Below are 22,630 nucleotides of genomic sequence, written 5' to 3' on the forward strand. Positions count from 1 at the left end.
TTTTTTTCAGTTTTGGCCCCTTTAATATTAAAATCTTCCTGTTCCGTGCAGAAAAAAATGAAAACCAGAACACAGCAAAAAAAAAAAAAAAAAAAGAAAGAAAAAGAAAAAAAAAAGAAAAAGAAAAAGAAAAAAAAAGAAAAACACCAATGCTTTCAGCTGGCTGGATTTATTATTTCAGGTTTCTGCTAGATGCATATAAGTGTTTAAATCACATGTTTATCAGCTCTCATTAAATAATACAGCATAACCTCTCAAGACTTGTAAAACCTCTGCTATGGATTTGTTACCTGCACTTGAAAAGCAGAAACTGTGTGTCTTACCTAGTTCTAAATTCCTTCACACTGACACTATGTAAACAGCCATTCTTTGCAATGCAATGCAATGCAGCAGATTTTTTTCTTCAAAAGAAATGTTTAATTTCTATTTAATTTTAAACTATATTTTTTCTTTTTTCTTTTTAATTAATTTTACTTTTGTAAGCTATTTTGTCCATTTTGCAGTCATATGACTTGCTCTTGCAATTTTAGCATTTTTGATACAGCAGGATTTGTCTTTTTGTTTTTGCAGACTATTATGTTAATTAAACCGTTAAATTGTACAGCTAGCTTCTTTTTCCAGTTACTTTGTATGTTACCAAAACGTTAACATTCATGTATTTATAATAAAGCTTCTTCATCAAAGCAATAATGGCCTTATGAATCATTAATATTGTATAAATGTATGTTTATGGTTTTAATTTCACTACAGTTCTTCAGATGTATAGTTTCTGTATCCTTTAGTTTAGATCTGTGCCCTAAATCCCCCTCTTATTTTACTTAGAATAAACTATAGGGACTTGTCCCCCTATAGATATTACTACAGTAAATCCAGAAAATACTTGTTTTTCTCTTTCAGCTTTTCTCAGGAGTAATGTTTTTGTTTAAGTCCCAGTTTTAGGTTGTATCTCTGGTCTAAGCAGGCCTTCTTTTCTCCCCATACAGCTTTCTCACCAGTCTGGGCTGTCAGAACTTCATTGAGTACTTCACTTCCCAAGGCCTCCAGTCTATCTACCATCTCCAAACTCTCTCCATGGAGGTAACCAGTTTGTTCCTGCACATACAATCTACAAGCAGTAGAAATAATAGACATAATAAGAAATGTTACATGTAATTATTAAAACAAATAAAAGAAAGAGAAGAAAAGGTAAAAATGGCAACAACAAAAAAAAACTGCAATAAGAGACACAAAACAGAAAAGTAAAGCAACAAGGTACAAACAAATCCCAGATAATTACTGACCACTAGTGATGATGCAAAGAATTACCTTATTAAGCAGGCTTAATACTTCCTGACTTCCTTTTGCATTTTCAAGCAAACACGTAAAGACACACTCTTATTGCTTTGTGTTTGCTTTTTTGCTACACTCTTGAACTCCTCCAATGTCTGTGTGCCCTCACTAGGATTTGGGTGCGCTAAAGATACCAGAACAGTCCCGCCTCATCATCTGGCGAGGTCTGCAGGACATGAAACAAGGCGCTCCCCTGCAGCTGCCTGCTTCTTCTCATCATCATGACTATCATGGGCAGCAGCTACTTCGCTCCAGCAGCAACATGACTGCCTCCGCAATGGCGGCCATTGGGGCTGCAGGTGGGGAACTGCAACGCCAGCGGGTCATGGAAGCTGTGCACTTTCGCGTCCGCCACACCATCACTATCCCCAACAGGTCCAGCGTTGTTGGGACATCAGGCATGACGGCTGCTGATGAGTGGGCTGACTTTGGTTTTGACATGCCTGACTGCAAGGTGTCACGGAGCAAGCACTCCATCAAGGAGGAATTCATGGAAAGTGACATTCACTGAGACGCAATAAAATCTTGGATCTTCTTTCCCAGAAGTTATTGTCAGCATCAGCTTACTGCAGTGTAACTACGTGACTAGGGTTGTTAAATATGTGTTTAGCTGCTCTTGTCATATTTTGATGATCAACTTTGATCAATTTTGATTCTGAGATATTTTCAGTGTGCTCATGCACTTTCATGTGCAGCCAGAAGTTTGTGCTTGAACTGTTGTTCCATCTAATATTTGAAGATAACATAACAAAGTTTACGTCTTCAGTCTTCAAAGCAAAATGCATTGTAACAATATAATTGTCAAAGCAATGCTGAACACACATGATCTGGACTTTGCTTTTTGGAACGCTGATAAGTGCAAAAGCAATTTTTTTTTTGGTTGCACTGTGCAATAAGTAATAACACATTTTTCTTTTACAGCATATGTGACATTGTTCACAGTAACATAAATGTCAAAAGAGGAAAATTGCCACTGCATTTTGTGTTTAGATGCCAAAAAAAGGTTCTCATCTGACTTATTTTTTTTTTCTTTAAGTTGTCCTTCACTTGTACAAATGTATATACTTTATCATGTAAATGTTTTGGAGTAGATGTTGTTGGAAATAATAGAGTCAACATGATGTATCTGCTGTTTGAACCAAATGACTAGAACTGGGTAACTCGAATCCATAACTATGGGAACACAATTGTGTATTTTCAGTGGGTATGATAACGTGATGACCGTAATGTGGTTCGGTGTGGTGGTATCGTTTATGTGTAAAAAAGAAAAAAAAAGTGCTTTGGTGTTAGTAGTTGTACGCTGACACTTATTGTTAAAATTTAGGTATTGCCTAATACGTTCTAGAAAATATGCCGCTCATTATTTTATAGTAACACACTGCAACACAGATAGGAGACAATCAAACAAACAAAAAAAGCATACTCAGTATTATATCTTAATACCAGGGATTTGATTAGATTTGTGAATGGATATTATGCTATCCCTGTACATCAAGAAAACTAGATAATGAGCAGCATTTTTGTCCTTGTATTTGTATTTTGAAAACCTTGCAGGGCAAGGTACTCATAACTTCATTATAGCTGACTCTGTAGCTAATCTTCATGGCACTTGTTTGTAGGTATTTAATAACATTCCACTTTAATTTCTGGATTGCCATCATGAAGCTGAATGGTTCTCTTATTGTGTTACATTTGCTTGACCTTTACTTGTACCAGGGCGAAGGTTTTTGTCTCCCTTTCTAAGGCCCATTCTTGGAAAGACAATTTTTCGTCGTTTTTCATCTCATTATTACAAATGGTCAGAGAGAGAGCACTTTAATGCGATTAAATCATTTAGGTGTTTCAGTATTAACACCACAGTGTAAATAAAAGAATTTCTCCGTTTCTTGTTCTGTTTTTTTTTTTTTTTTCAAAAGAAAAAAATTGTTTACTGGTGTGTTTTTATTCATGAGCGTTCATTCGTTTCTGCTGTTGTTAAAATCACGAATTAAATTGGTTAAAACGTCTGCCTCTACGGTCTCTTTTTTCAAAGTGACAAGGTTTTCAACCCAGTGGTCGGAAATAGTACTGAATGTTTAAGGAAACAGGCCAACCAGAGGAAACATTCTGATGCTGCGCTGACTTTTTATTATTTGAACCGAGAAATCGGTTCGTTTGTGATCGTTGAGGTCTGAAGAGTCATGGCGAATCGAGGTGGTCGGATTTCTGCTACTCAGCCTGTGGTATCGTCGCGGAAGTACTGACGTGTACACAGCAGTTTACACGAGAAGTGGCTAGTTTAGCTAGCTAGGTAGAGCCGGGTAGTGTCACAGCGGCCGTATCAGGTAAGAAAGAACTGCCACTGACAATTTTCGCTGTAACTGCTAGTACAGCTGAGAGACACAAAGAGGTATTGAATCGAAGAATCAACATTGATTGTGATCGCATCATTCACTGAATATGGAGGTGTTTAGTATAGAATGGTTATATTTTAACTGTGCTAGCTAGCTGTGAAACTGTTGGCAGCGTAGCACCGGAAGTGAGTTGTCAATTTTGTGAAGTCCTTGCTGGGTGTTGTAGTTTAAATGTGAACACAAACCAATTCTTGCAACCTAGGAGTAGTCAATAATAAACTACAAATTATTTTTTTTACATACTTTTACATGTGCCCAATTGGAGTTGTGGGAAATGTAGTCTAATACTTTCATTCTAACGGCTGAAGGGGGTCAAATGAAGCTGAACAAAACTACATCACCCATACAAACGTTAACTGGGGCCAAAGGTAGTGTACGTTTCGACGGCTAGGACCGCTTTCGGGGCTAATTTCTAAGCTAACGCGAAGAATTTAAAATAATATAAGATAAAATAATACCTCTAGTACAACTTATTCAAGTTGTAGTGCACATCGTAGTTATTTTCCAATTTGCAAATGTGGCTATTTTGGTAGATATTGCTTCCTAGATGTTATCCTGCCTTCCTTAAGCTGTGAGCTAGTTATGCAGCTAATGCTAACCAGGCACAACCACAGCTCGTCACGGTCCTGTTCTTTTCCCCATTAAAATAAAAATAGCAAATCATTAAATGTCCTAACGCGTAATGCGTAGTTATCTAAGCAATCAACCTAGGCTACAGTGGATATAAATGTTGTTTTGGTGAGCAACCGACAAGCGCACCGAGAATATTTATGATCAGCTAATCAATTAAAATTCTATTAAAGGACCTAGGGCTAGATTTAATTTACAGAGATAAATATTTAAATTGTTTATTTAAAGAAAATTACAAAGATTTTGTCACCTTGACTATTTGCGCCTTGATAGTTATCTGATCACTCTGATTAACCCCTCTTCTGGACATATGTACCTCGCAGATACAGGTCTTTCCGGACAGCCTATGTCTATTGTATTTACTTGTATCACAGTTTACAGAGTATATATTACACAAACTGAAACGAAACGTGTGTTCCAAAATGTGCAGTTCTTGGTAAAATCGTTCACAAATTTTCGTTTTACTGGGTATTTATTTCCAAATCCTTTAAGACAAAATGGGCACAGAAGAGTTTGTCATTTGTCAATTTATCACCTCCATTTTGTATCTTCAACTGGGGCCGTTGGTAGACATTGTCGTGCTGAATAAGAGTATTGTGCAGTACTCTTATTAAAGTAGATTAAGTTCATATGCCACTAATCAAAATCTTTTTGTTGTCCCAATAAGAATGTCAGAAGGGGATAGTGCTGGGGAGTCAATCCATGGGAAAACTTCTGTTGTGGCTGCCTTTTTCACACGAGTTGGACAGGTAATGTGTGAGATCAAGCATATCATATTCTTTTAAATAGGTTTAAATTTAGGGATACACCGATTGTGAAAATTCTGTCTTTTTGAACCAAGTCATTAAACAAAGACTTACCATTTTAAACATTAGCATTCATTGAGCCAAATCTCAGTAGAGAAATTTTTAAAACTGACTTGCAAATATAAGTACGTCAGAACTGATGTTCACAACAGATAAATATGAACTTCATGTTTTTCAGCACCTCTGCAATGTTTTTTCTGGTTTCTTTTTGTCACAGGTCTATCAGTCATGGCTAGACAAGTCAACACCATTCTATGCAATGCGATGGGCAGGAACTCTACTACTTACTCTTGTCTACATGATCAGAGTGTATCTACTACAGGTAATTGTGTATTTCTGTGTGTTTTTCAGATTTATTTGCAATTAGTCAGCCAAGTTAAAAATGTTAATGAGGAATTCTAAATACTTAAATTTTTTGCTTGGCCTATAATAAATACTATCTTTATCAAGTTTAAAATGCCAACTCTTTATAAAGAGGGTTTGAAATCCTCATTCACCTCTAGTAGTTTTTAACCAATTGTATCTTACTTTCAGATCAAGGTTATTTCATTTTGCTATTACCGGTATTCATTAAAAGTAAAATAATGCATTTTATAGTAAATCTCTCTGCTTTTATTGTCTTGTTTTGACTGGGATATTGCTCTATTCGTTAGGTGTTTATATCATAAAGTTCTTATATGTCTTGACTGATGTGTCTTGACTGACTCTAGCAAAGATGTCCTTTAATAAGGTTATTTTCTGATGCTCCTTTTCAGGGTTGGTATATAGTAACATATGCTTTGGGAATCTACCATCTCAACCTGTTCATTGCTTTTCTGTCGCCAAAAGTGGATCCCTCACTGCTTGAAGAAGGTTAGTCAACTCTGTCTCATTAAAGTAGTGTTTGTGATGTGAACATGGAAGTAGGCTACCTCATGGAGTATTACATAACTGTTCATTTAGACCTTAGTACTTGCACCTAATCAAAAGTCTAAGCCAGCAATTGCCCAATCTGTTTTGTTTTTTTTCTGAGAATTTTCTAATATAACTTTCAATTTATTATGAAAGATTTTAAAATAGTTACTGGAACAATAGACTATTACTGTACACTTGCATATTTACATGTACGTATCTCAAAACTGAAATGCTTGAGTCCATATAGATACAGAAAGGGCACCACATCTCAGTAGATAACAAAGTCTCACAAGTAGTTTCTTCCTCTGTGCCATCTATTACTACTACTCTTAGGCACTTTGCAAAATGTTCTCTCATCCGTGCCTTTCTATTGTGTGCCTTCCTTCTGTTTTGTATATATTCCTGTCGTCTGTTATTTATTCTTGCTCTCCTACTATTTATATTTTATACCATGCACAGTTGGCGTGGAGCACCCAAATGTGGTTTTATAGTAGCACTCTGTTTATGAGCAAGTGACCTCCTTGAATGGAATGTGTACAGTAGTGACTGTTCCCAAAAAATATATGAATTAGCCATTTTTACTGTATGTAACTGAAATTGTCCTATTTCTAAAGTGTACGTTGTTGTTGTTGATGTTCTTGTTGCTGTTATGGGATAACTCAACTAGTAACCTATATTATCTACAGATGAGGGCCCATCCCTTCCCACCAAGCAGAACGAGGAGTTCCGCCCTTTCATCAGGAGGTTGCCTGAGTTCAAATTCTGGTGAGAGTTCAACATGGTCACCCAGGGAAATTGCAAATCATTTTCTTTAGAACAACCTGTGTGCTGAAAGATTATATTAAGCAAAGCTCATTTAGAAATGGGTGTAGCATTTTAGGGTGAAAATAAACACACAGAGTTTAATTCATTTTTGTATATTTTGATTTGACCTCATTGTCTCAAATTAATTTCTACTTCATTGACATAAAGGTTGTGTCTGTAACCCTGACTTCCAAAAATAGTTTAAATACAAACATTTTCTTCAGATTTTTAAAACCACAACTTAATTTATTTTCACAGCAGCAATAAATTTTACTCACCACCTGCTGGTAGCTTAACTTAGCATCGATTTCTGCCATTCTGTGCTGTACCAATTTCAAATTATGTGTTAGGCCTTGAATCTTATTTGCATTTACAAATACTGTGTTCTCTTATATACTAAAGAAGAAAGAGGGGAAAGCACACATTTGCTTGATATCTTTTTTTTTTATATATCAGATATGTACCTGTTGCGTGAAAATATCATCTTTGTTCCCTTTGCATGTTTATCTGCTTGATTAAAAACAATTTGACTTTCAATGTAACATGCTTACCCATGTTAAGTGGATATTGGGATATAACAATTACAGGATTAAATTATTTGTTCATTTGTTGTTTGGAGGGTTGCTGACTAAACTAGAGATTTTAAGTCTTATATTTTATTACGTCTTGCTAAGAACATCTTTCTGATTTCTACTCAAATTTGTGTCAGACTACACTTTGTTGCATTTTCCACTACCTTCTCTTTGTTAATCTCCAACCGTACCTAGTGATTTAGTACTGTGTAAAAGATTTAGGCAGAAAACAAACAAATACATCAGTACAAATTATCTTAGATACTGTGGAATACAATTAAAGTACATGTAGCTGGTCAGTTCTCAAGAGAGTATTCAGTCTGTGTTGGACCTATTTATTAGAAAGGTCTCACTCTGTTTTACTCTTAAAAGAATCTCAAGCCTGCGGTCTAGTTTCAAATGAAACTTTTTAAAATGCAAAAGCCTAACCACATAAAAGTTTTAGCGCTCTGTCTACTCTATATGTAGACATTCTCTTTCTCTTTATAACTTACATAATCTTGTTCTTCTGTACACGGCTGTACATGGACTCCTTGTTCTTGTTGTTTAAGATAACACTTTGACTCTGACTGTGTGTTTACTTTTCTTTTCAGGCATTCAGCGACAAAAGGCATCGTCATCGCCATGATTTGCACATTTTTTGATGCCTTCAATGTGCCAGTATTCTGGCCTATACTTGTAATGTACTTCATCATGCTCTTTTGCATCACCATGAAGAGGCAGATTAAGGTAAGTACAAACAGACATCTCTTTGCTTAGTACATATTGATCATAGCTGCATTAGATTAACAGTAATAGGGTGCTTTGGGTCTGGAGGAATGTTTTCATCATCCATAGTCCCTATTTGAAACCTTGAGTTAAGTATTCCGACCAGTGACATCATGATGTATTTTGAAACATATTGTGACAATAAGTATGTCTAACTGAGAAGCCAAAGTCACTGGAACTCATTAATTAGAAGGTAATGATGCCTAAAGCACAACTCATTTTTGTCTGTTTAGCATTTATCTTAGAGTATAATTGTATTTAATTTAAAAAAAATCACCTAGTAATAAAGATACTATATCAAGATATGATATCATACTATGTCATAAATCAATTAAGTCATTGTGTTAGAGCCTACATAGCTGGATTTTGTTTGTTTTTTTAATCTCAGAGGAGTGGCCATTGTAAACAATCATTTCACACACCCCAAGGTTACTTGCATTTTTTTTTATATACATACAGCAAGCAAGGACAGGACTATTACAGTTCTTTGAACTCAGTTAACAATATTGAACAATAGTCCTACACCAACTGCTTCCCTGCTGTTGCATAACTAAATCTTACTGTTAGAGTCTTACTGTTAGAATCTTACTGTTCCTGAAGATATGTTGTTCAAGAGTGAGTTGCCCAGTGTCCCTATGACAGTTTGGTCTGAAAGTGCCTACAGTGCAATAAAAACATTGCAGTCCACAAATTGCTTTTGGGTTAGACAGAGCCACAGGTTTAACCTTATATTTTATTGAAGGACCTTTATTGTATGAAAAGGGTGTCATTGTTGTTATCTGCAGTGCAGTTTATATTGTGGTTCTGAATGCGTTGTAAAATATGCTAAGTCACTAAAAGTGTATGCACAAGCCTTAAAGTAAGTGTTGCTAACTCTCCTTTTTACTTCCTTGTCTTTTCTAGCATATGGTCAAGTACAGATACCTACCCTTCACACATGGGAAGAGGACATACAAAGGCAAGGAAGACACAGGGAAAGCTTTTGCTAGTTAAAAAAACTCCCACTCTCCCTTCCTCTTTGTTGCATTTAAAATTTATTGGCCACAGCCATTGGGGAATGATGAGGGTTAGAGATGTATTTTCTTTTTGTCAGTTGAACATAAACATGAAAACATGAAAAATACAAGTTTTGATCCACAGTGTTCTCAGTGTTGGACGAGGATATGAGCAGCATGGATCAAATTAGTCCAAAAATCTAAACTACTCCCTTTGTCTATTGAGGGTTTTTTTCTGTTTGTTTGCTTTTTGGGGGCATTTTTTTGTTTTGTTTTTCAAGGATTGATCTGCAGTTACTCAGTAATAGTTAGGACTAAGTGCTACCTTTTGCCTTTCTAACCCTAAAGAGTAACAGTAAAGTCATCAAAACTGAAAGAAATTTGCAGTAAAATGAGTGATTTTTTTTTTTGTTGTTGTTGTTTTGTTATGCTTTGTTTCCACTGGTTTATTCCAGTACACCCCCTCTCTAAAATTCACTAATTTTTAATTCATGTAATTTCTCATTTACGAAAATATGATGAAGTTGTTAACGTGATATCAGATGGAAATGCAAGAGTCTTCAAATTAAAAATTTTCATCTTTGTGATGAGAATATCCTGCTGCTCTGACTCAAATATCTCTGGCACTTGTCCTTTGTTCTAAATAAAGATACCTGGAAAAATTGGCTGCTTTTTACGTGAATATGCATTCATGAAGGCCCCCCCCCCCCAAAAAAAAAAACAAAACAAAACAAAACTTCCTGTTAATCTATAAAATGAATTACATCCAGCCAGCACAATGTTTAAAAACTTTAATTGTACATTTGATTTGTTAGCTACCCTGTATAATTGTGTAATTCAAGGAGAGTGTCACTAATCCCAGATAACTTAGTTGCCTGTAGTCTGCAGTCATTCTTAAATCACTTATTTCTACTTTTCCGCCTTCGTAGAATTTAACTACTGGGAAACTGGGATGGAAATCATTTTGGGTGTAATTACCCCAGGGAGATAAATTGGGTGACTGAGCAATTAACATGAAATGGCAAGTCAATGAATTTGCTTTACCTCAGATTTTTAGACCGTTAAGTGGGTATTTATTCAAAACATAATGTGTCCTAAAGTTCATAACCAGTATTCCAGATAAATTCATAATGTGGCTTATTTGAGAGCAGTCAATCAAGCAAGTTTATTTCAATGACCCCATCTCTTTGAAATATTTAGCAATCTTTGTTTCAAAGACTGAGGCTCATTTGGAATTTGTAGACTGGCTGTTGTTGTCTTTCACATTCTGTGTAAAATCTTTTAAGAGTTGTGGTAAATGTAGTCATTCCAAGCAAACTGTTGTTCTCTTTCTTTTTCAGAGGAAACATAAGAAAACAGAGATTGAGAGCTTTTATTAAAAGAAATGGATGAAGTGGGTGGCGATCACATACTTTTCTATGAACCAGTTGATTTTTTTTTCCTTTTTTTTTTTTTTCAAAATGCTGCAAATCTGTGATTATTAAACTTTGATCAGCACTGTAGTAAGGGATCAAAAAATTTCCTGTAAAAACTTTGTGTTTCAAAGGGTTGTCTGGGTTTGTGTGTATATAAATATATATATTTTAAAATATAATTTTTTTTTTTTTTAAGATTTTTTTTTTTTTCATCCACCACCATACTGTTTGAGTGTGAAAAACTATTTCAGTTGAAGTTTATGGAAGTAAAACTGCTAAATTGGGTTCCAGATCTGATAAATTAAATGTTTTTCATGGAATTGCATGTTATTTTCTTGTGCTACAGTTACAAACAGAAACTTGATTTTAATAACTTAAGTGTAATTTTTTCACTCCAAATGCTATTAAAGAGGCTGTGTCCCTTTGAACAGTGCATTTGAATCTTGGCTTCATATTTTATAAGTATTCATGGAAAAGGGTAGCCTTGCAACTAAAGACAGTTGGAGAGGTCCAGTGCATTTCTGTTTGTCGTAATCAAAATGTATTTTTGTACAGCTCTTTCTTTGTAATTTTTTTCTTTTTTAAGTTAATGGCACATATGACTGGAATCTGAATATATTTGGTCACCTCTATAAAATAAGGAAATTCATTGTTATCTTTTGAGTTGTGTCCAGCATTATCAGATTAATGAGACAAAGTTGCAATTTAGCTGCTGATCTTTGCATACTGATTTGTGAATCCTTCAATGATAGATATTCCTCAGAGGCTCCAGCATTACCAGCGGCTCATAACATCAGACAGAGTGTTAAGGCTCACCGTAGACTGGTAAATACTTCTTGTTTTGAGAATGAAGAGCATTGTTGTCTATCACTGTGTACTGGGGTGTTTTCTACATCCTTTGGCTCAATACACTGTTTCAACATCTGAGTTTTGGGTGGAAGGAGATTATTTGATAGGTGGACTTTTTAATATTCATCAGCTGAATGACTCTCTTCTTCATCAAAGACCAGAAGCCATTGACTGCTCCAGGTTAGTTAAACTCTGTTGGGTACTTTCTTGTGATAAAACTAATAAAAACAGAAAAAGTTTACTTGACGCTGGTTAAACTGGTAATAGAAATCTTAAACCAGTGAAATGAATTGCTGTGTTATTAATATTTATTTTTTAAAGTCAGCACTGCTGACATGGTCATTTAGCTAGAAATCCTATTTTAGATGATCATAATTATTTAGGGATGTCCAAAATTGCACATATTTACTACAAGCATTGAAACGGAATGTATTACTGTCCTTCATCTGCCCACAGTGCACCTTTTATTCTGTCCAGTTATCGAAGGTTTCAAATGATGAGATTCTCTGTAGAAGAAATCAACAATTCTACCAAGCTACTGCCAAATGTGTCACTTGGCTATGAAATCTTTGACCACTGCACAGATTTTGTGAGTTTCCCAGGACCTTTAAACCTAATCTCTGATAATGGCTTTATGCACCCTCTGGAAGAACCACACAATTTATCCAAAGTGATAGCAGTGGTCGGGACCTATACAAGCCCTCAGGCACGAGCTGTAGCCCCTCTGTTCATGATGAATCTCATTCCAATAGTAAACCTATGAGCCCTTATGTACTTTGACATTTTTTAAACCAGATCAATATATTTTTATTAAAAAATAGTCTTTACAAAAGTTAAATCAAGAAATGATGTTTTCCATGTTTAAAATAATACAAGTTTCAGGAGTATAAATGATTGGTTATTGTTAATGATCACAGTGACATTTTCTCTGTTGCTCTTAACAGGTCAGTTATGGAGCTTCCAGTTCAATCTTTTCAAGAAAACAGACCTTTCCCTCTTTCTTAAGAACAGTGCATCCCAATGAAGAGGTCATAAAAGGCATTGTTAGTATTGTCAAGCAATTCAACTGGAAATGGGTTGCTTTTCTTTATGTTAATAATGATTATGGAACAGATGGCCTGGACTTGTTTTTAAAAGCAATTAATGAGACTGACATCTGCCTTGCATATAGCAAAGGCCTTGATCAAGATACAGATTACAGTCTAATGTTTAGACAGATTGATGCAAAAAACATTAATATCATTATTGTTTTTGCACCTGAATGGACTGTTGAAGAACTCATGGAGTCAGTAAAAAGAGAAAATGTTACAAACAAGGTGTGGATAGCAACTGATACATGGTCCCTAAACAAAAAAATAATAGACCAGATACAAGGAAGCAAAAATATTGGCACTGTACTTGGGGTTGCTCAGCCTAAAATGTCAATACCTGGTTTTAGTGAGTTCATTCATTCTTTCAAGGCCAAGAATCACTGTGAAAATGCAGAGCAACAGAAGTTTTGTAATCAGGTTTGCAACTGCAGTAGCCTGACTGCTGAGGAAATCATTGATGCAGATCCATCGTGCTCTTTTCCTGTTTATTCTGCCGTGTATTCCATTGCTCATGCCTTACACAATATGTTACAATGTGGAGCTGATGGATGTAAAGACAATATTACAGTCTACCCCCATATGGTAAGCTTTCTAATTATTTGATCATTTCTCACTTTACTTTTTGAAAATGATCTAAGAGTGAATAATTGTTCTTATCCGTAGTAAAACCAGTGATAGTGTATATGAAGTATGTGATAAGCTAACTGGAATCTCAGAGTTAGTTAAACCTGTCGTTAAATAATAATAAAAACGACAGAATTATTAGGTTAAGCAAATTGTGTTTGTCCAAACCTCAGTCATTGTGAACTCAGTGTTACTGTTGTGTTCCAACATCAGGTTCTTACAGAGTTGAGGAAGACAAATTTTACCCTTTTAAACCAAACCATTCAGTTTGATGAGAATGGTGACCCCATGTTTGGATCCCACTCAGTCGTTTTTTGGGGCCCCAGTGGCGATGTGCAGGAAGTGGGCTATTATACTTGTCATCCATCATTCCATTTCTTCATCAACAACACCAAAATTCAGTGGCATACAAGTGCACAAGTACGTAGTAGTAATAAGAAGTTATTTTATTTGTTTTTTCAACACAAAGATTAATAATAAAATTAAGTTTTAGCAATTTAGTTTTTTAGACTTCTACCTAGATACATATAAGCACACAGCAGCTACCAGTTGTAGGTGTTCATAAGGTGATTTGCATGGCTGTCTAGATATAACTTTTACATGTTACAAAACAATTTTAGAAATTCAAAAAACCTGTGTGAATATATTTAATGACTGGTACTTTCCCCGTAATTTACCGTTACAGTAAATGGTAGGGAAGTGCAGTATCTTCTTTCTGACCTTTTTACACCCAATATTCTTGTGTAGGTACCAACTTCCGTGTGTTCTGAAGAATGTAAAATAGGCTACAAGAAAACACAACTTGGAATCCACAAGTGTTGCTTCAGTTGCACAATTTGTCCACGTGGGACTTATATCAACAGCACAGGTAAACTGTTTTTGAATGACAGTAGAAAAAGAGTGAAAGTAGTGCTATCACTTGTAATGGAAGCTAAAGTTATGCTTTTTAAAGACTATTATTGTTTTCATATAGACTAAGCCATAGTCTTCCATTTTTGTTCCAGCCACTGCTCATATAAAAGCAGCCAATTATTAGTCGTGATAGATTTACACTAAGGTGCAAACTGTAAAGTACAGGGCAGGTTTAACATGAAGGAAAATCTTTAGAGAGTATAGTGTAACACAGGTCAAATGTTTGTAGTTTAAAACAGACATAAACACCTTTTGAAGCTTTCATTTTTAAATTCTTGTTATTTTTAAAGCAATTTTACATGGTTCACAATCTTTGCTTGAATGTTGGTACGGCTCAGTTCATCAACAATATGATGTTATCTCTTCCTCTAAGCCTGCTTTCTGATTGGCTGTACCACATATAATTTCCATAAATAAAATTTTGTGCCAATGGACACCTTGTCTACCGCTTGCCACCACGGAGGTCATGAGAACTGTAACATGACAATGGATGGGACAAACATCAGAAGAAACAAACATTTGTTAAACAATACGTTAAATATTTGCTTATTTAAGGGCACAATAGTAGATCTGGTTTTTCAATCATAAGCTGTGCTTACAAGTTGATCAGTCTGAACTTTACAAAATCTTGTGCTTGCGACCACTGATAACTGACTACTGACGACTAATGACTAACTAAACGACTAATAATTGTGTGTCTAAATACAAACACAAACATACATGTATGAACTCTCAAACAATGGAGAAAGGTATCATGGGTCTACTTTAAAGATGACCATATGCTTCTTTTCTGCCCATCTGTCTTGTGAAACAGACAATCCCTCCAAGTGCATCACCTGTAAAGACACAGAATGGTCTGAAGAAGGAAGTACATCATGCAGTCTGCGGGTGGTGGAGTATACACCATTTACAGACATTTGGGCTATAGGGATCATGGTTGGTGCCTTTATCTTGGTGTTCATCTCACTGGCCTTGTCTGTTCTCTTTGCCCTTAACTACGACACACCTGTTGTCAAATCTGCTGGAGGACCAATGTGCTTTCTGATTCTAGGTTGTCTCAGTCTGTCTAGTCTTAGTGTATTTTTTTATTTTGGCAAACCAACAGATACTTTTTGTATCTTAAGATATTTACCATTTTTTTTATTCTTCACCATTTGCTTAGCATGCTTTGTTGTACGTGCATTTCTAATTGTGTGCATTTTCAAAACAGCTACCAAGTTCCCAGTGCTGTACAGCTGGTGGATGAAATATCACGGGCAGTGGATGTTCATTGCTGTGGTGTTTGTGACACAGGCAATCTTTCTTCTTATTAACTTTACATATATCCCCCCAAGACCTAACATTGACATGTCTTGGAACTCAAAAAAAATTATACTTTACTGTGAGACTGATTTTAAAGCAGCATCTGCTTCTCTGGTTTTACCTTTATCATTGTGTGCTCTTTGCTTTGTTTTCTCTTATATGGGAAAAGACCTCCCAAAAAATTATAATGAAGCCAAAGCAATAACCTTTTGTCTCCTCCTGCTGATGCTCACCTGGATCATCTTTGCCACTGGGAGAATCCTTTATCATGGGAAGCACATTCAGCCTCTGCAGAGCCTGGCAGTGCTCTCCAGTCTCTACTGCTTTTTGCTGTGGTATTTCTTTCCCAAATGTTACATTGTAATTTTTCAATCTCACAAAAACACACAGCAGTACTTCCAAGGTCTCATTCAGAGTTATACCAAATCAATTAACCAGGAGATGTCTCGAGTAAATATTCGTTGATATAGACAGAGGATTTCAGTCTCTGTATTCTGGTAATAATAGGTCCTCTTTAAAAGAGGATAGGGTGGTGATTGTTTCAAAGAATAACTTCACATCACATACACAATGATCTAAATGTTGGTCTTTAAAATATATATTTAAAAGTTTTGTGTAACAAATATTATTTTGTTTATATTAAATATCATTAAAAACATGAAAAGAATTAAGTTAATCGATCTTTAATAGATAAGTGGTAAAGAAATACCTGAACATATAATAGGAATAGGAACTGACTTATTTTGATGTTGGAGGATAATGAGATTACATTAAAAATATTTTATAAATTTATCATGTACAGGTTTCCTATGTCTAAATGTTTGGTTCATCAGTGGACACTACTGTTCTTTATTTTTGTTCTTGTTTTTCCTTTTTTAATGCATTTGTTACACTTCAATATTTCAGTAATTTTACTGTATAAACATGAGCAGGTAGAAACGGAGGCTGCAAGCCTGACTGCTCATCACTGCCTTTTGTTATCTGTTAAAGATCAGGCTCTGGCTCCTGGGCTGGGCCTGCCACGCAATCAGCTTTAACATCTTTCTGGATTCTTGGCTAGCTTTGTGGTAGAATACTGTTTAAATCTTGCAAAGAGCTGAAGTTGAGTTATCAGTTTCACACAGTTGTTTCTTTCTTGGATGAAGTTTGCAACTTATAATTGTACTCTTGTCCTTTTGTGAAATAAAAATAAAAGTATTGTCCTCATCACTGTTCTACAATTTTCCTCCTCCTGCACATGAACTGAAAACAACTGACTGTAGCTTAAGTGCACAGGTTGAAAAAATGTTATTTGATTTTTCTTTCTGTCAGCTTGGAGTGCCGATATTTAGGATCCTTTGTAATTCTAGTGTCTGCATAACTCCTGATTGTAACTGTAATGTAATTACTGAATTTAATACAGTAATACAACACATTACATTTCTATATTATTGAAAAATGTGATTACGGTAACACATTACATTCATCACTGCAGAGAAGGAGGACTGGACCAGGACAAAAAAAAAAAAGTCTCCGCCCTGCAGGTGGTCTACCCTTCAGGCTCAGGTCCTATATCAGAGGATTGGGAGCACAGTATCTTCCTAGTCCTGCGCTCTTCGGCACAGAGTTCTCGAATGTTGTTGCCTGGGTCTGCTGGAGCCACCCACCCAGTTTGTTCACTTTGTATAGCTACATCTTTCACTACAGCCATCTTCCTATATTAATTGATCATAACTGTTGAGGGATGCCCAAAATTTCAATTATTTACTGTGTTTAATAAGTATTAAAACTGAATTTATCACTCTTCTTCATCTCTCTGCAGAAGAAATCAACAATACTACCAAACTACTGCCAAATGTGTCTCTTGGCTATGAAATATTTGACCATTGCACAGATACTATCAATTTCCCAGGGGCTTTTAACCTATTTTTTAATAGTTGGTTTAATCCGACCTCTGGAAGAACCACACAAGAATTTGTCCAAAGTGATAGCAGTGGTTGGGACTTATACAATATAGATTTATGTTACTGTGACTGATTATGTTGACATTTCTCTTTTACTTCTTTAACAGGTCAGTTATGAAGCTACCAGTTCAATTTTTTCAAGAAAACAGATTTTTCCATCTTTCTTGAGAGCAATGCATCCCAATAAAGACATAGCAGACCTGATTTTTAGCATTTTGAGGGAGTTCAACTGGAAATGGGTTGCCTTCCTTTATGCTGATGATGATTATGAGAGAAATGGTCTAGAATTATTTATAAAGAAAATTAAAGACACTGATATCTGCCTGGCTTATAACAAAGGCCTTGATCACAAGTCCCATTACAAAGTTGTATTAAAACAGATCAATTCACAAAACATAAATGTCATTATTGTTTTTGCACCAGAATGGACAGATGAAAAACTCCCCAAAAGCTGATTCTGTTCATCTGGACATAGCGTTTTCAGTGGGAGAAACATTTTATCACTCATCCAAGTGACGTCTTCAGTCTCAGGTGACTGCAGGTTTCCCCAACCTTATAAACAGTACATTTGCATAATGACTGAAACCAGCACCACTGAAGGAACAATGAGCTGGGAGGTCAGTGAGACTGAAGTCACTTTGATGAGTGATGTGGTTAGACTGGCTTTGTCCTGGGTGAGGAACCAGACAAAGGTTCAGAAGACCCCTATGAATACAATATCAAGGGAACAGTTCACCCTGCCCAGGATAGTGTTACCAGGGCTCTGCCCTGGAGCCAGGCCCAGGGAGGGTGGCCGAGGGCGAGTGTCTGGTGCCCGGGCCTTAGTCCTTGGGACCCGGCCGGGCACAGCCTGAAAAAGGGACATGGGCCCATCCTCCTGCAGGAGGCGCCACAGGGGTCAGGTGCAATGTGTACCGGGCGGCGGCATTCTCTACTTTGTACATTTGTCAATGAATGACCGCACATCATTGTGAGAGCGAGAGAAAAATGAACTAAGCAATACAACAAAACTCATCAATAAACCAGGGCAGATAATGGTTTGAGCATGAGCTTTCTTTCATTAGTGGCAGTTTGCAGATTGATAAAGAAGTGAAACCATATTCTCAAAATCCAAACAATGAATTAGTTTAATGCAAACAATGTTAAGGCTTTACTGAATCTTTTAGCAAATTTTTATTAACCTTAAAAAACATAAAATAAATGAAAACATAAAACAAAACATTAAAAGATAGATAGGCGCGACCCTTTGGAAACATCCCATCAAATCAATAAAAATCTAAAACTGGTCCATTAGATTAGTTGGTTTTTATTTTGTTTGTTTTATGTCATAACATGAAAAGTCAAAAATTTATTGTAAATGAAGGATTATAACAGAATTGACAGAACATCTAAATCTAAACTTATCACTACTGTATCTTAAACACGAAAAACTTTTTTTAAAGTTAACAAAAAGAGATGGTGAGATATTCTGAGCGTACTATTAGTACATTTCGAATAACTTATCATTACTACTCTATATCTTAAACTTAGCAGTAACTATGTAGGTAGGAAGAAAAAGAAATGTGTAAAGAAATGTGTGGCTGATGGATTTGCCACTTAAAGACTCTCTAATGGAGACTGCCCTTGAGTGAGTGAGAAATACTCCATCTGTGGTGTAAATGAAGACCTGTTCCACCACCCCGACACCATACCCAGTACATACAATATTAACATTAACAATTTTTGGTAGAAAACAATAAGGGAAGCGCACGGTGGGGCGGGACCCATCGGTGTCAGTCTGGACTCTGTAGTACCCACTCCGGAATCTTTGGCGTTCCTGCTGCAGTAACGAAAAGGAACAAACAGGTTAAAGATGCTCCAGTCATTAAAGATCAGAGGACAAACATTTAAAGCTGAAGTGAATACAGTGAATACATGACAGTATTTTTTTTTCTTGAAATATCCACCACTGATGCTTACAGCATTGTGATTACTCACCTCTTCCTGGTCAGCCTCCTCTCTTCCAGGGTTGTAAAAAGAGGTAGAAGACTGGTTGGACCACATGATCTTCATTTATCTGAAAATGCCAGTTTTAGAAACAAGTGTTCTTTTTCATCACTCACATCTTGTATTTGTAGAATTTAGAAAATGTTAAAACATGTACTTCTCTGTGAGCATACAATATACATTCTATTCACCTCCTGATGAGCACCCACCTGTTGTCCATGCTGGAAGCCAGAGCTGGAGGGCTGAGGGCTGGATCTCCTCACTCGTCGACCAGGGGGTAGCTGTGAGATATCACTTGATGTTAAGCACCGAAAATGCTAACTATTATTCTTACGTTAGCAGTTTCTTTTATTTTTTTTCAAAAATACTACAGATAACTTCAACAGAAGTCAGTTCTGTATGCACACTGGGAGTGGTAATTGGTTTGTGAATACTGAAATAGTTAGCAAACTGCAACAAAATGTACCTTTATGTAACCAACATGAGTTCAAATATAGTGTGCTGCTACATGCTGCTAGTGCCAGAAGGTGGCAGTAATGTGCATAGAAGGGGTCAGAAATAGAGACTGTATAAGCCACTAATGACTGCGGGTATGGTGTGTGTGCAGCACAGTGAGATCAGACAACAAACATTTAAAGCTGAAGTGAATACAGTGAATACATAACAGTATTTTTTTTTCTTGAAATATTCACCACTGATGCTTACAGGATTGTGATTACTCACCTCTTCCTGGTCAGCCTCCTCTCTCCCATGCTTGAAGGCAGAGGTGGAGGGCTGAGGGCTGGGTCTCCTTGCTCTCCAGTCACGGTTCAAGTGTAAACCAGAGGTGGAGGGCTGGGGGCTTGACCTCCTCACTGGCTGGGCAGTGTTTACCTGTTAGAGATGGAGTAATGTGTGTCAAAACTCTTGGCTTGTCTACAATGCCAGTTTGTATTTTTTCACCACTCAGTTCTTGTTTTTGTAAGATTTAGAAGATGTCAAAACATTTACATTGTCTATGAGCTTATGAATATGCTTTCTACTCACCTCTTGATTGGCATACTTCGGTCGTCTATGCTGGAAGCCAGAGGTGGAGGGCTGAGGGCTGGAGCTTCTCGCCAGCAGAGCACCAAATGTGGTCCAATATGTTTTTTCGGGAGGGTGTTGGAGGGATTCAGGGCTGCTGTCCTCTAGCCACTTTGTCTTCATCTTTGCCTGTCAGGGACATTCAACAACCAGGTAAACATAAAGGGCAAACATACTCAAATATATGAAGTCATGGTACAAGTTTTGTTGTGATCTGCTTTGTTTTATTCTTGATATTATTTACAGTTAAACCATTTCAGTGTTGATGTATACTGATACCCTTCAAAACACTGGTGCTGAATAAATGACAGTGACTGACACTGAGATCATAATTCTGATGTGATTACTCACCTCTTCCTGGTCAGCCTCCTCTCTCCAGGATTCAAGGTGTAAAAAAAAATATTTAGTTGTATTTATTTCAGTGTAAGACATTTTCTTAAAGAACTAAAAGAGGTTTTGTGGATTAAAACAATAATGAAATGAAAAATATATTCTAGAAACCACTGTTCTGTTATTAAAATGTTAACTGTAGTGAAAAATATATTGTAGGTTTATATTTTCTGTTTCAATACACATTTCAAGTAATTTTTTTATCATGATATGACACCACATTTAAAGGAAAAAGCAGAGCATTAGAAATATTTCATTTTTACATAGATATAAACAAAATGAAAACAGTTCATTTTATCTGAAGATTTAAGTTTTGTAATGTGTTTTTTTGTTATCATTATTAATTTTTTTTTTTTTTTGTTTTGCTTTTTTAAATTTGGTCAGTGGTTATTTTTTTTACCTTTAAAATTTTAAATGAGTCAAATTCAGTAACTGTGTGTAAAGGCTACAGCTGTGTGGAAGGAAGGAGATAGGTGCCAAATGCAGGACTTGCAGGACACAGAGGGATGAACTAAACGAGCTTGCGCTCTAGAGAGCTGAAATAGGGGTAACAGAAAATAAAGCATAATAACTAGAAGCTAAAAAAAAAAGTAAGGTCTCAGGAAACTGGAAAACAAGAAATTTGTGTCCCACAGTAAAGGCACAGAGAGACAAGACAGTGAACAGAGGGAAGGCACATTAACAAAACGTAAAGACTGGAAATAAGGAGATGCTAAAGAGCTTACAGAACTAGAAATACAGAAACAAAAACCAAGAGACTAGCAATGAAAAATCATAACAAATTTAAGTTCAATTCATAACAATAATAATACAAAACACAAAACACTGGGTCACCGACCGAGGACCGTGACAGAGTGTCTGTTATATTTACCACAAACTGCTTTAAAGGTTCAAAATAAATACAATAACTAAAAGATGCTTTTTACTCTTGTTACAACAAAACAGTGATTCAAAAGGTTTCATTTCACAGGACTGCACAGAAAAAATGCAGGAATGTAAAAAAAATTGTAAAATCTTTAGATTTGCAAATATGAATTTCAAGTTTAATTACCCGATTCAAAAACAAATGACTTGAAGAACTTATTCATTTATTCATGCACTTACTTTTCCCATGCGGTCAGTCGATGGTCAGTGGTTTTGCAATCCAACAAATTTCTGCTTGCTAGTAAATCCTTGCTTTGCAACCGCTGTGATAGTCAATTTCTCTCCAAGCTCTGGATTGAAATGGTGAAGACCTTTGCTTGTTATGTTTCATATATATGTTATGTTACTTTAAACGGTAACGATAGCAACAATGGAATCACAACATAATTTTGTTACATAGAAACCTGCTGCCATGTGCCACTTTAAAATGTCTTTTTGTTTTAATTTTATAGTATAGAAATACTTTTTTATCATACAGCCTCCATTTAAAAAATTATTTTTAATTAAAAAAATATCACTTTTTACTGCACTTGGTGTTCTGCATCCCCAAAAGTTGATTCTGTTCATCTGGATGTAGCGTTTTGATTGGAAGAAACGTTTCATCACTCATCCAAGTGACTTCTTCAGTGTCTTGGTGTTGTGTAAATAAGCTTTCTTGTTACATAAAGATCTGACAGAGTCCTGTGCTTGTGCCCGTTCATTCACCCAATATTTCCCTACCTATTTGCCTCAATGAGCAGTTGTAAAGTGGCTTTCATCCAAACATCTTTTTTATGGAAGAGGTTTCACATTTCAGCAAAGCGATGGCAAACAGCATGTCAGATGACTTTTTTCTTTAAATAGGACATATTTTCCATGTCCTACTGCCTCAAGACTAGTGTCAGGTTTTGTAGCGTGATAGTGTGTGGAAGAAAAAAAAAATGTGGAAACTAAAGACA

At 36.0% G+C, this 22,630-nt stretch overlaps 3 protein-coding genes across 4 annotated transcripts; all 3 read left to right on the forward strand.

Annotated features, from left to right (window-relative positions):
- Positions 1-86: 86 nt before the first annotated feature.
- LOC102302398 (tumor protein p73) lies at positions 87-3,290 on the forward strand. The gene is made up of 2 exons (XM_005941165.3): positions 87-1,077; positions 1,442-3,290. The coding sequence occupies exons 1-2, from the start codon at positions 1,072-1,074 to the stop codon at positions 1,838-1,840; spliced, it is 405 nt and encodes a 134-aa protein (XP_005941227.1). The 5' UTR covers positions 87-1,071; the 3' UTR covers positions 1,841-3,290.
- Positions 3,291-3,511: 221 nt separating this feature from the next.
- On the forward strand, positions 3,512-10,647 carry rer1 (retention in endoplasmic reticulum sorting receptor 1). 2 transcript variants are annotated; one of them, XM_005941171.3, is made up of 8 exons: positions 3,512-3,653; positions 5,020-5,101; positions 5,376-5,480; positions 5,914-6,010; positions 6,739-6,817; positions 8,022-8,157; positions 9,100-9,154; positions 10,532-10,647. In XM_005941171.3, the coding sequence occupies exons 2-8, from the start codon at positions 5,021-5,023 to the stop codon at positions 10,540-10,542; spliced, it is 564 nt and encodes a 187-aa protein (XP_005941233.1). In that variant the 5' UTR covers positions 3,512-3,653; position 5,020; the 3' UTR covers positions 10,543-10,647. The 2 variants fall into 2 exon arrangements, with proteins under 2 accessions (XP_005941233.1, XP_005941231.1); XM_005941169.3 differs by having other exon boundaries at positions 3,514-3,653; positions 9,100-10,647.
- Positions 10,648-11,229: 582 nt separating this feature from the next.
- On the forward strand, positions 11,230-15,503 carry LOC102302989 (taste receptor type 1 member 1). Its single transcript, XM_005941167.3, is given in 7 exon segments — positions 11,230-11,635; positions 11,912-12,206; positions 12,400-13,128; positions 13,384-13,590; positions 13,918-14,038; positions 14,897-15,274; positions 15,277-15,503. Coding segments are annotated over 7 exon segments (2,031 nt in total). The 5' UTR covers positions 11,230-11,453; the 3' UTR covers positions 15,396-15,503.
- Positions 15,504-22,630: the final 7,127 nt, after the last annotated feature.

This window comes from Haplochromis burtoni, unplaced genomic scaffold, assembly GCF_018398535.1.
Source record: "Haplochromis burtoni strain Fernald_Lab_line unplaced genomic scaffold, NCSU_Asbu1 Contig_60, whole genome shotgun sequence".
Taxonomy (NCBI): domain Eukaryota; kingdom Metazoa; phylum Chordata; class Actinopteri; order Cichliformes; family Cichlidae; genus Haplochromis; species Haplochromis burtoni.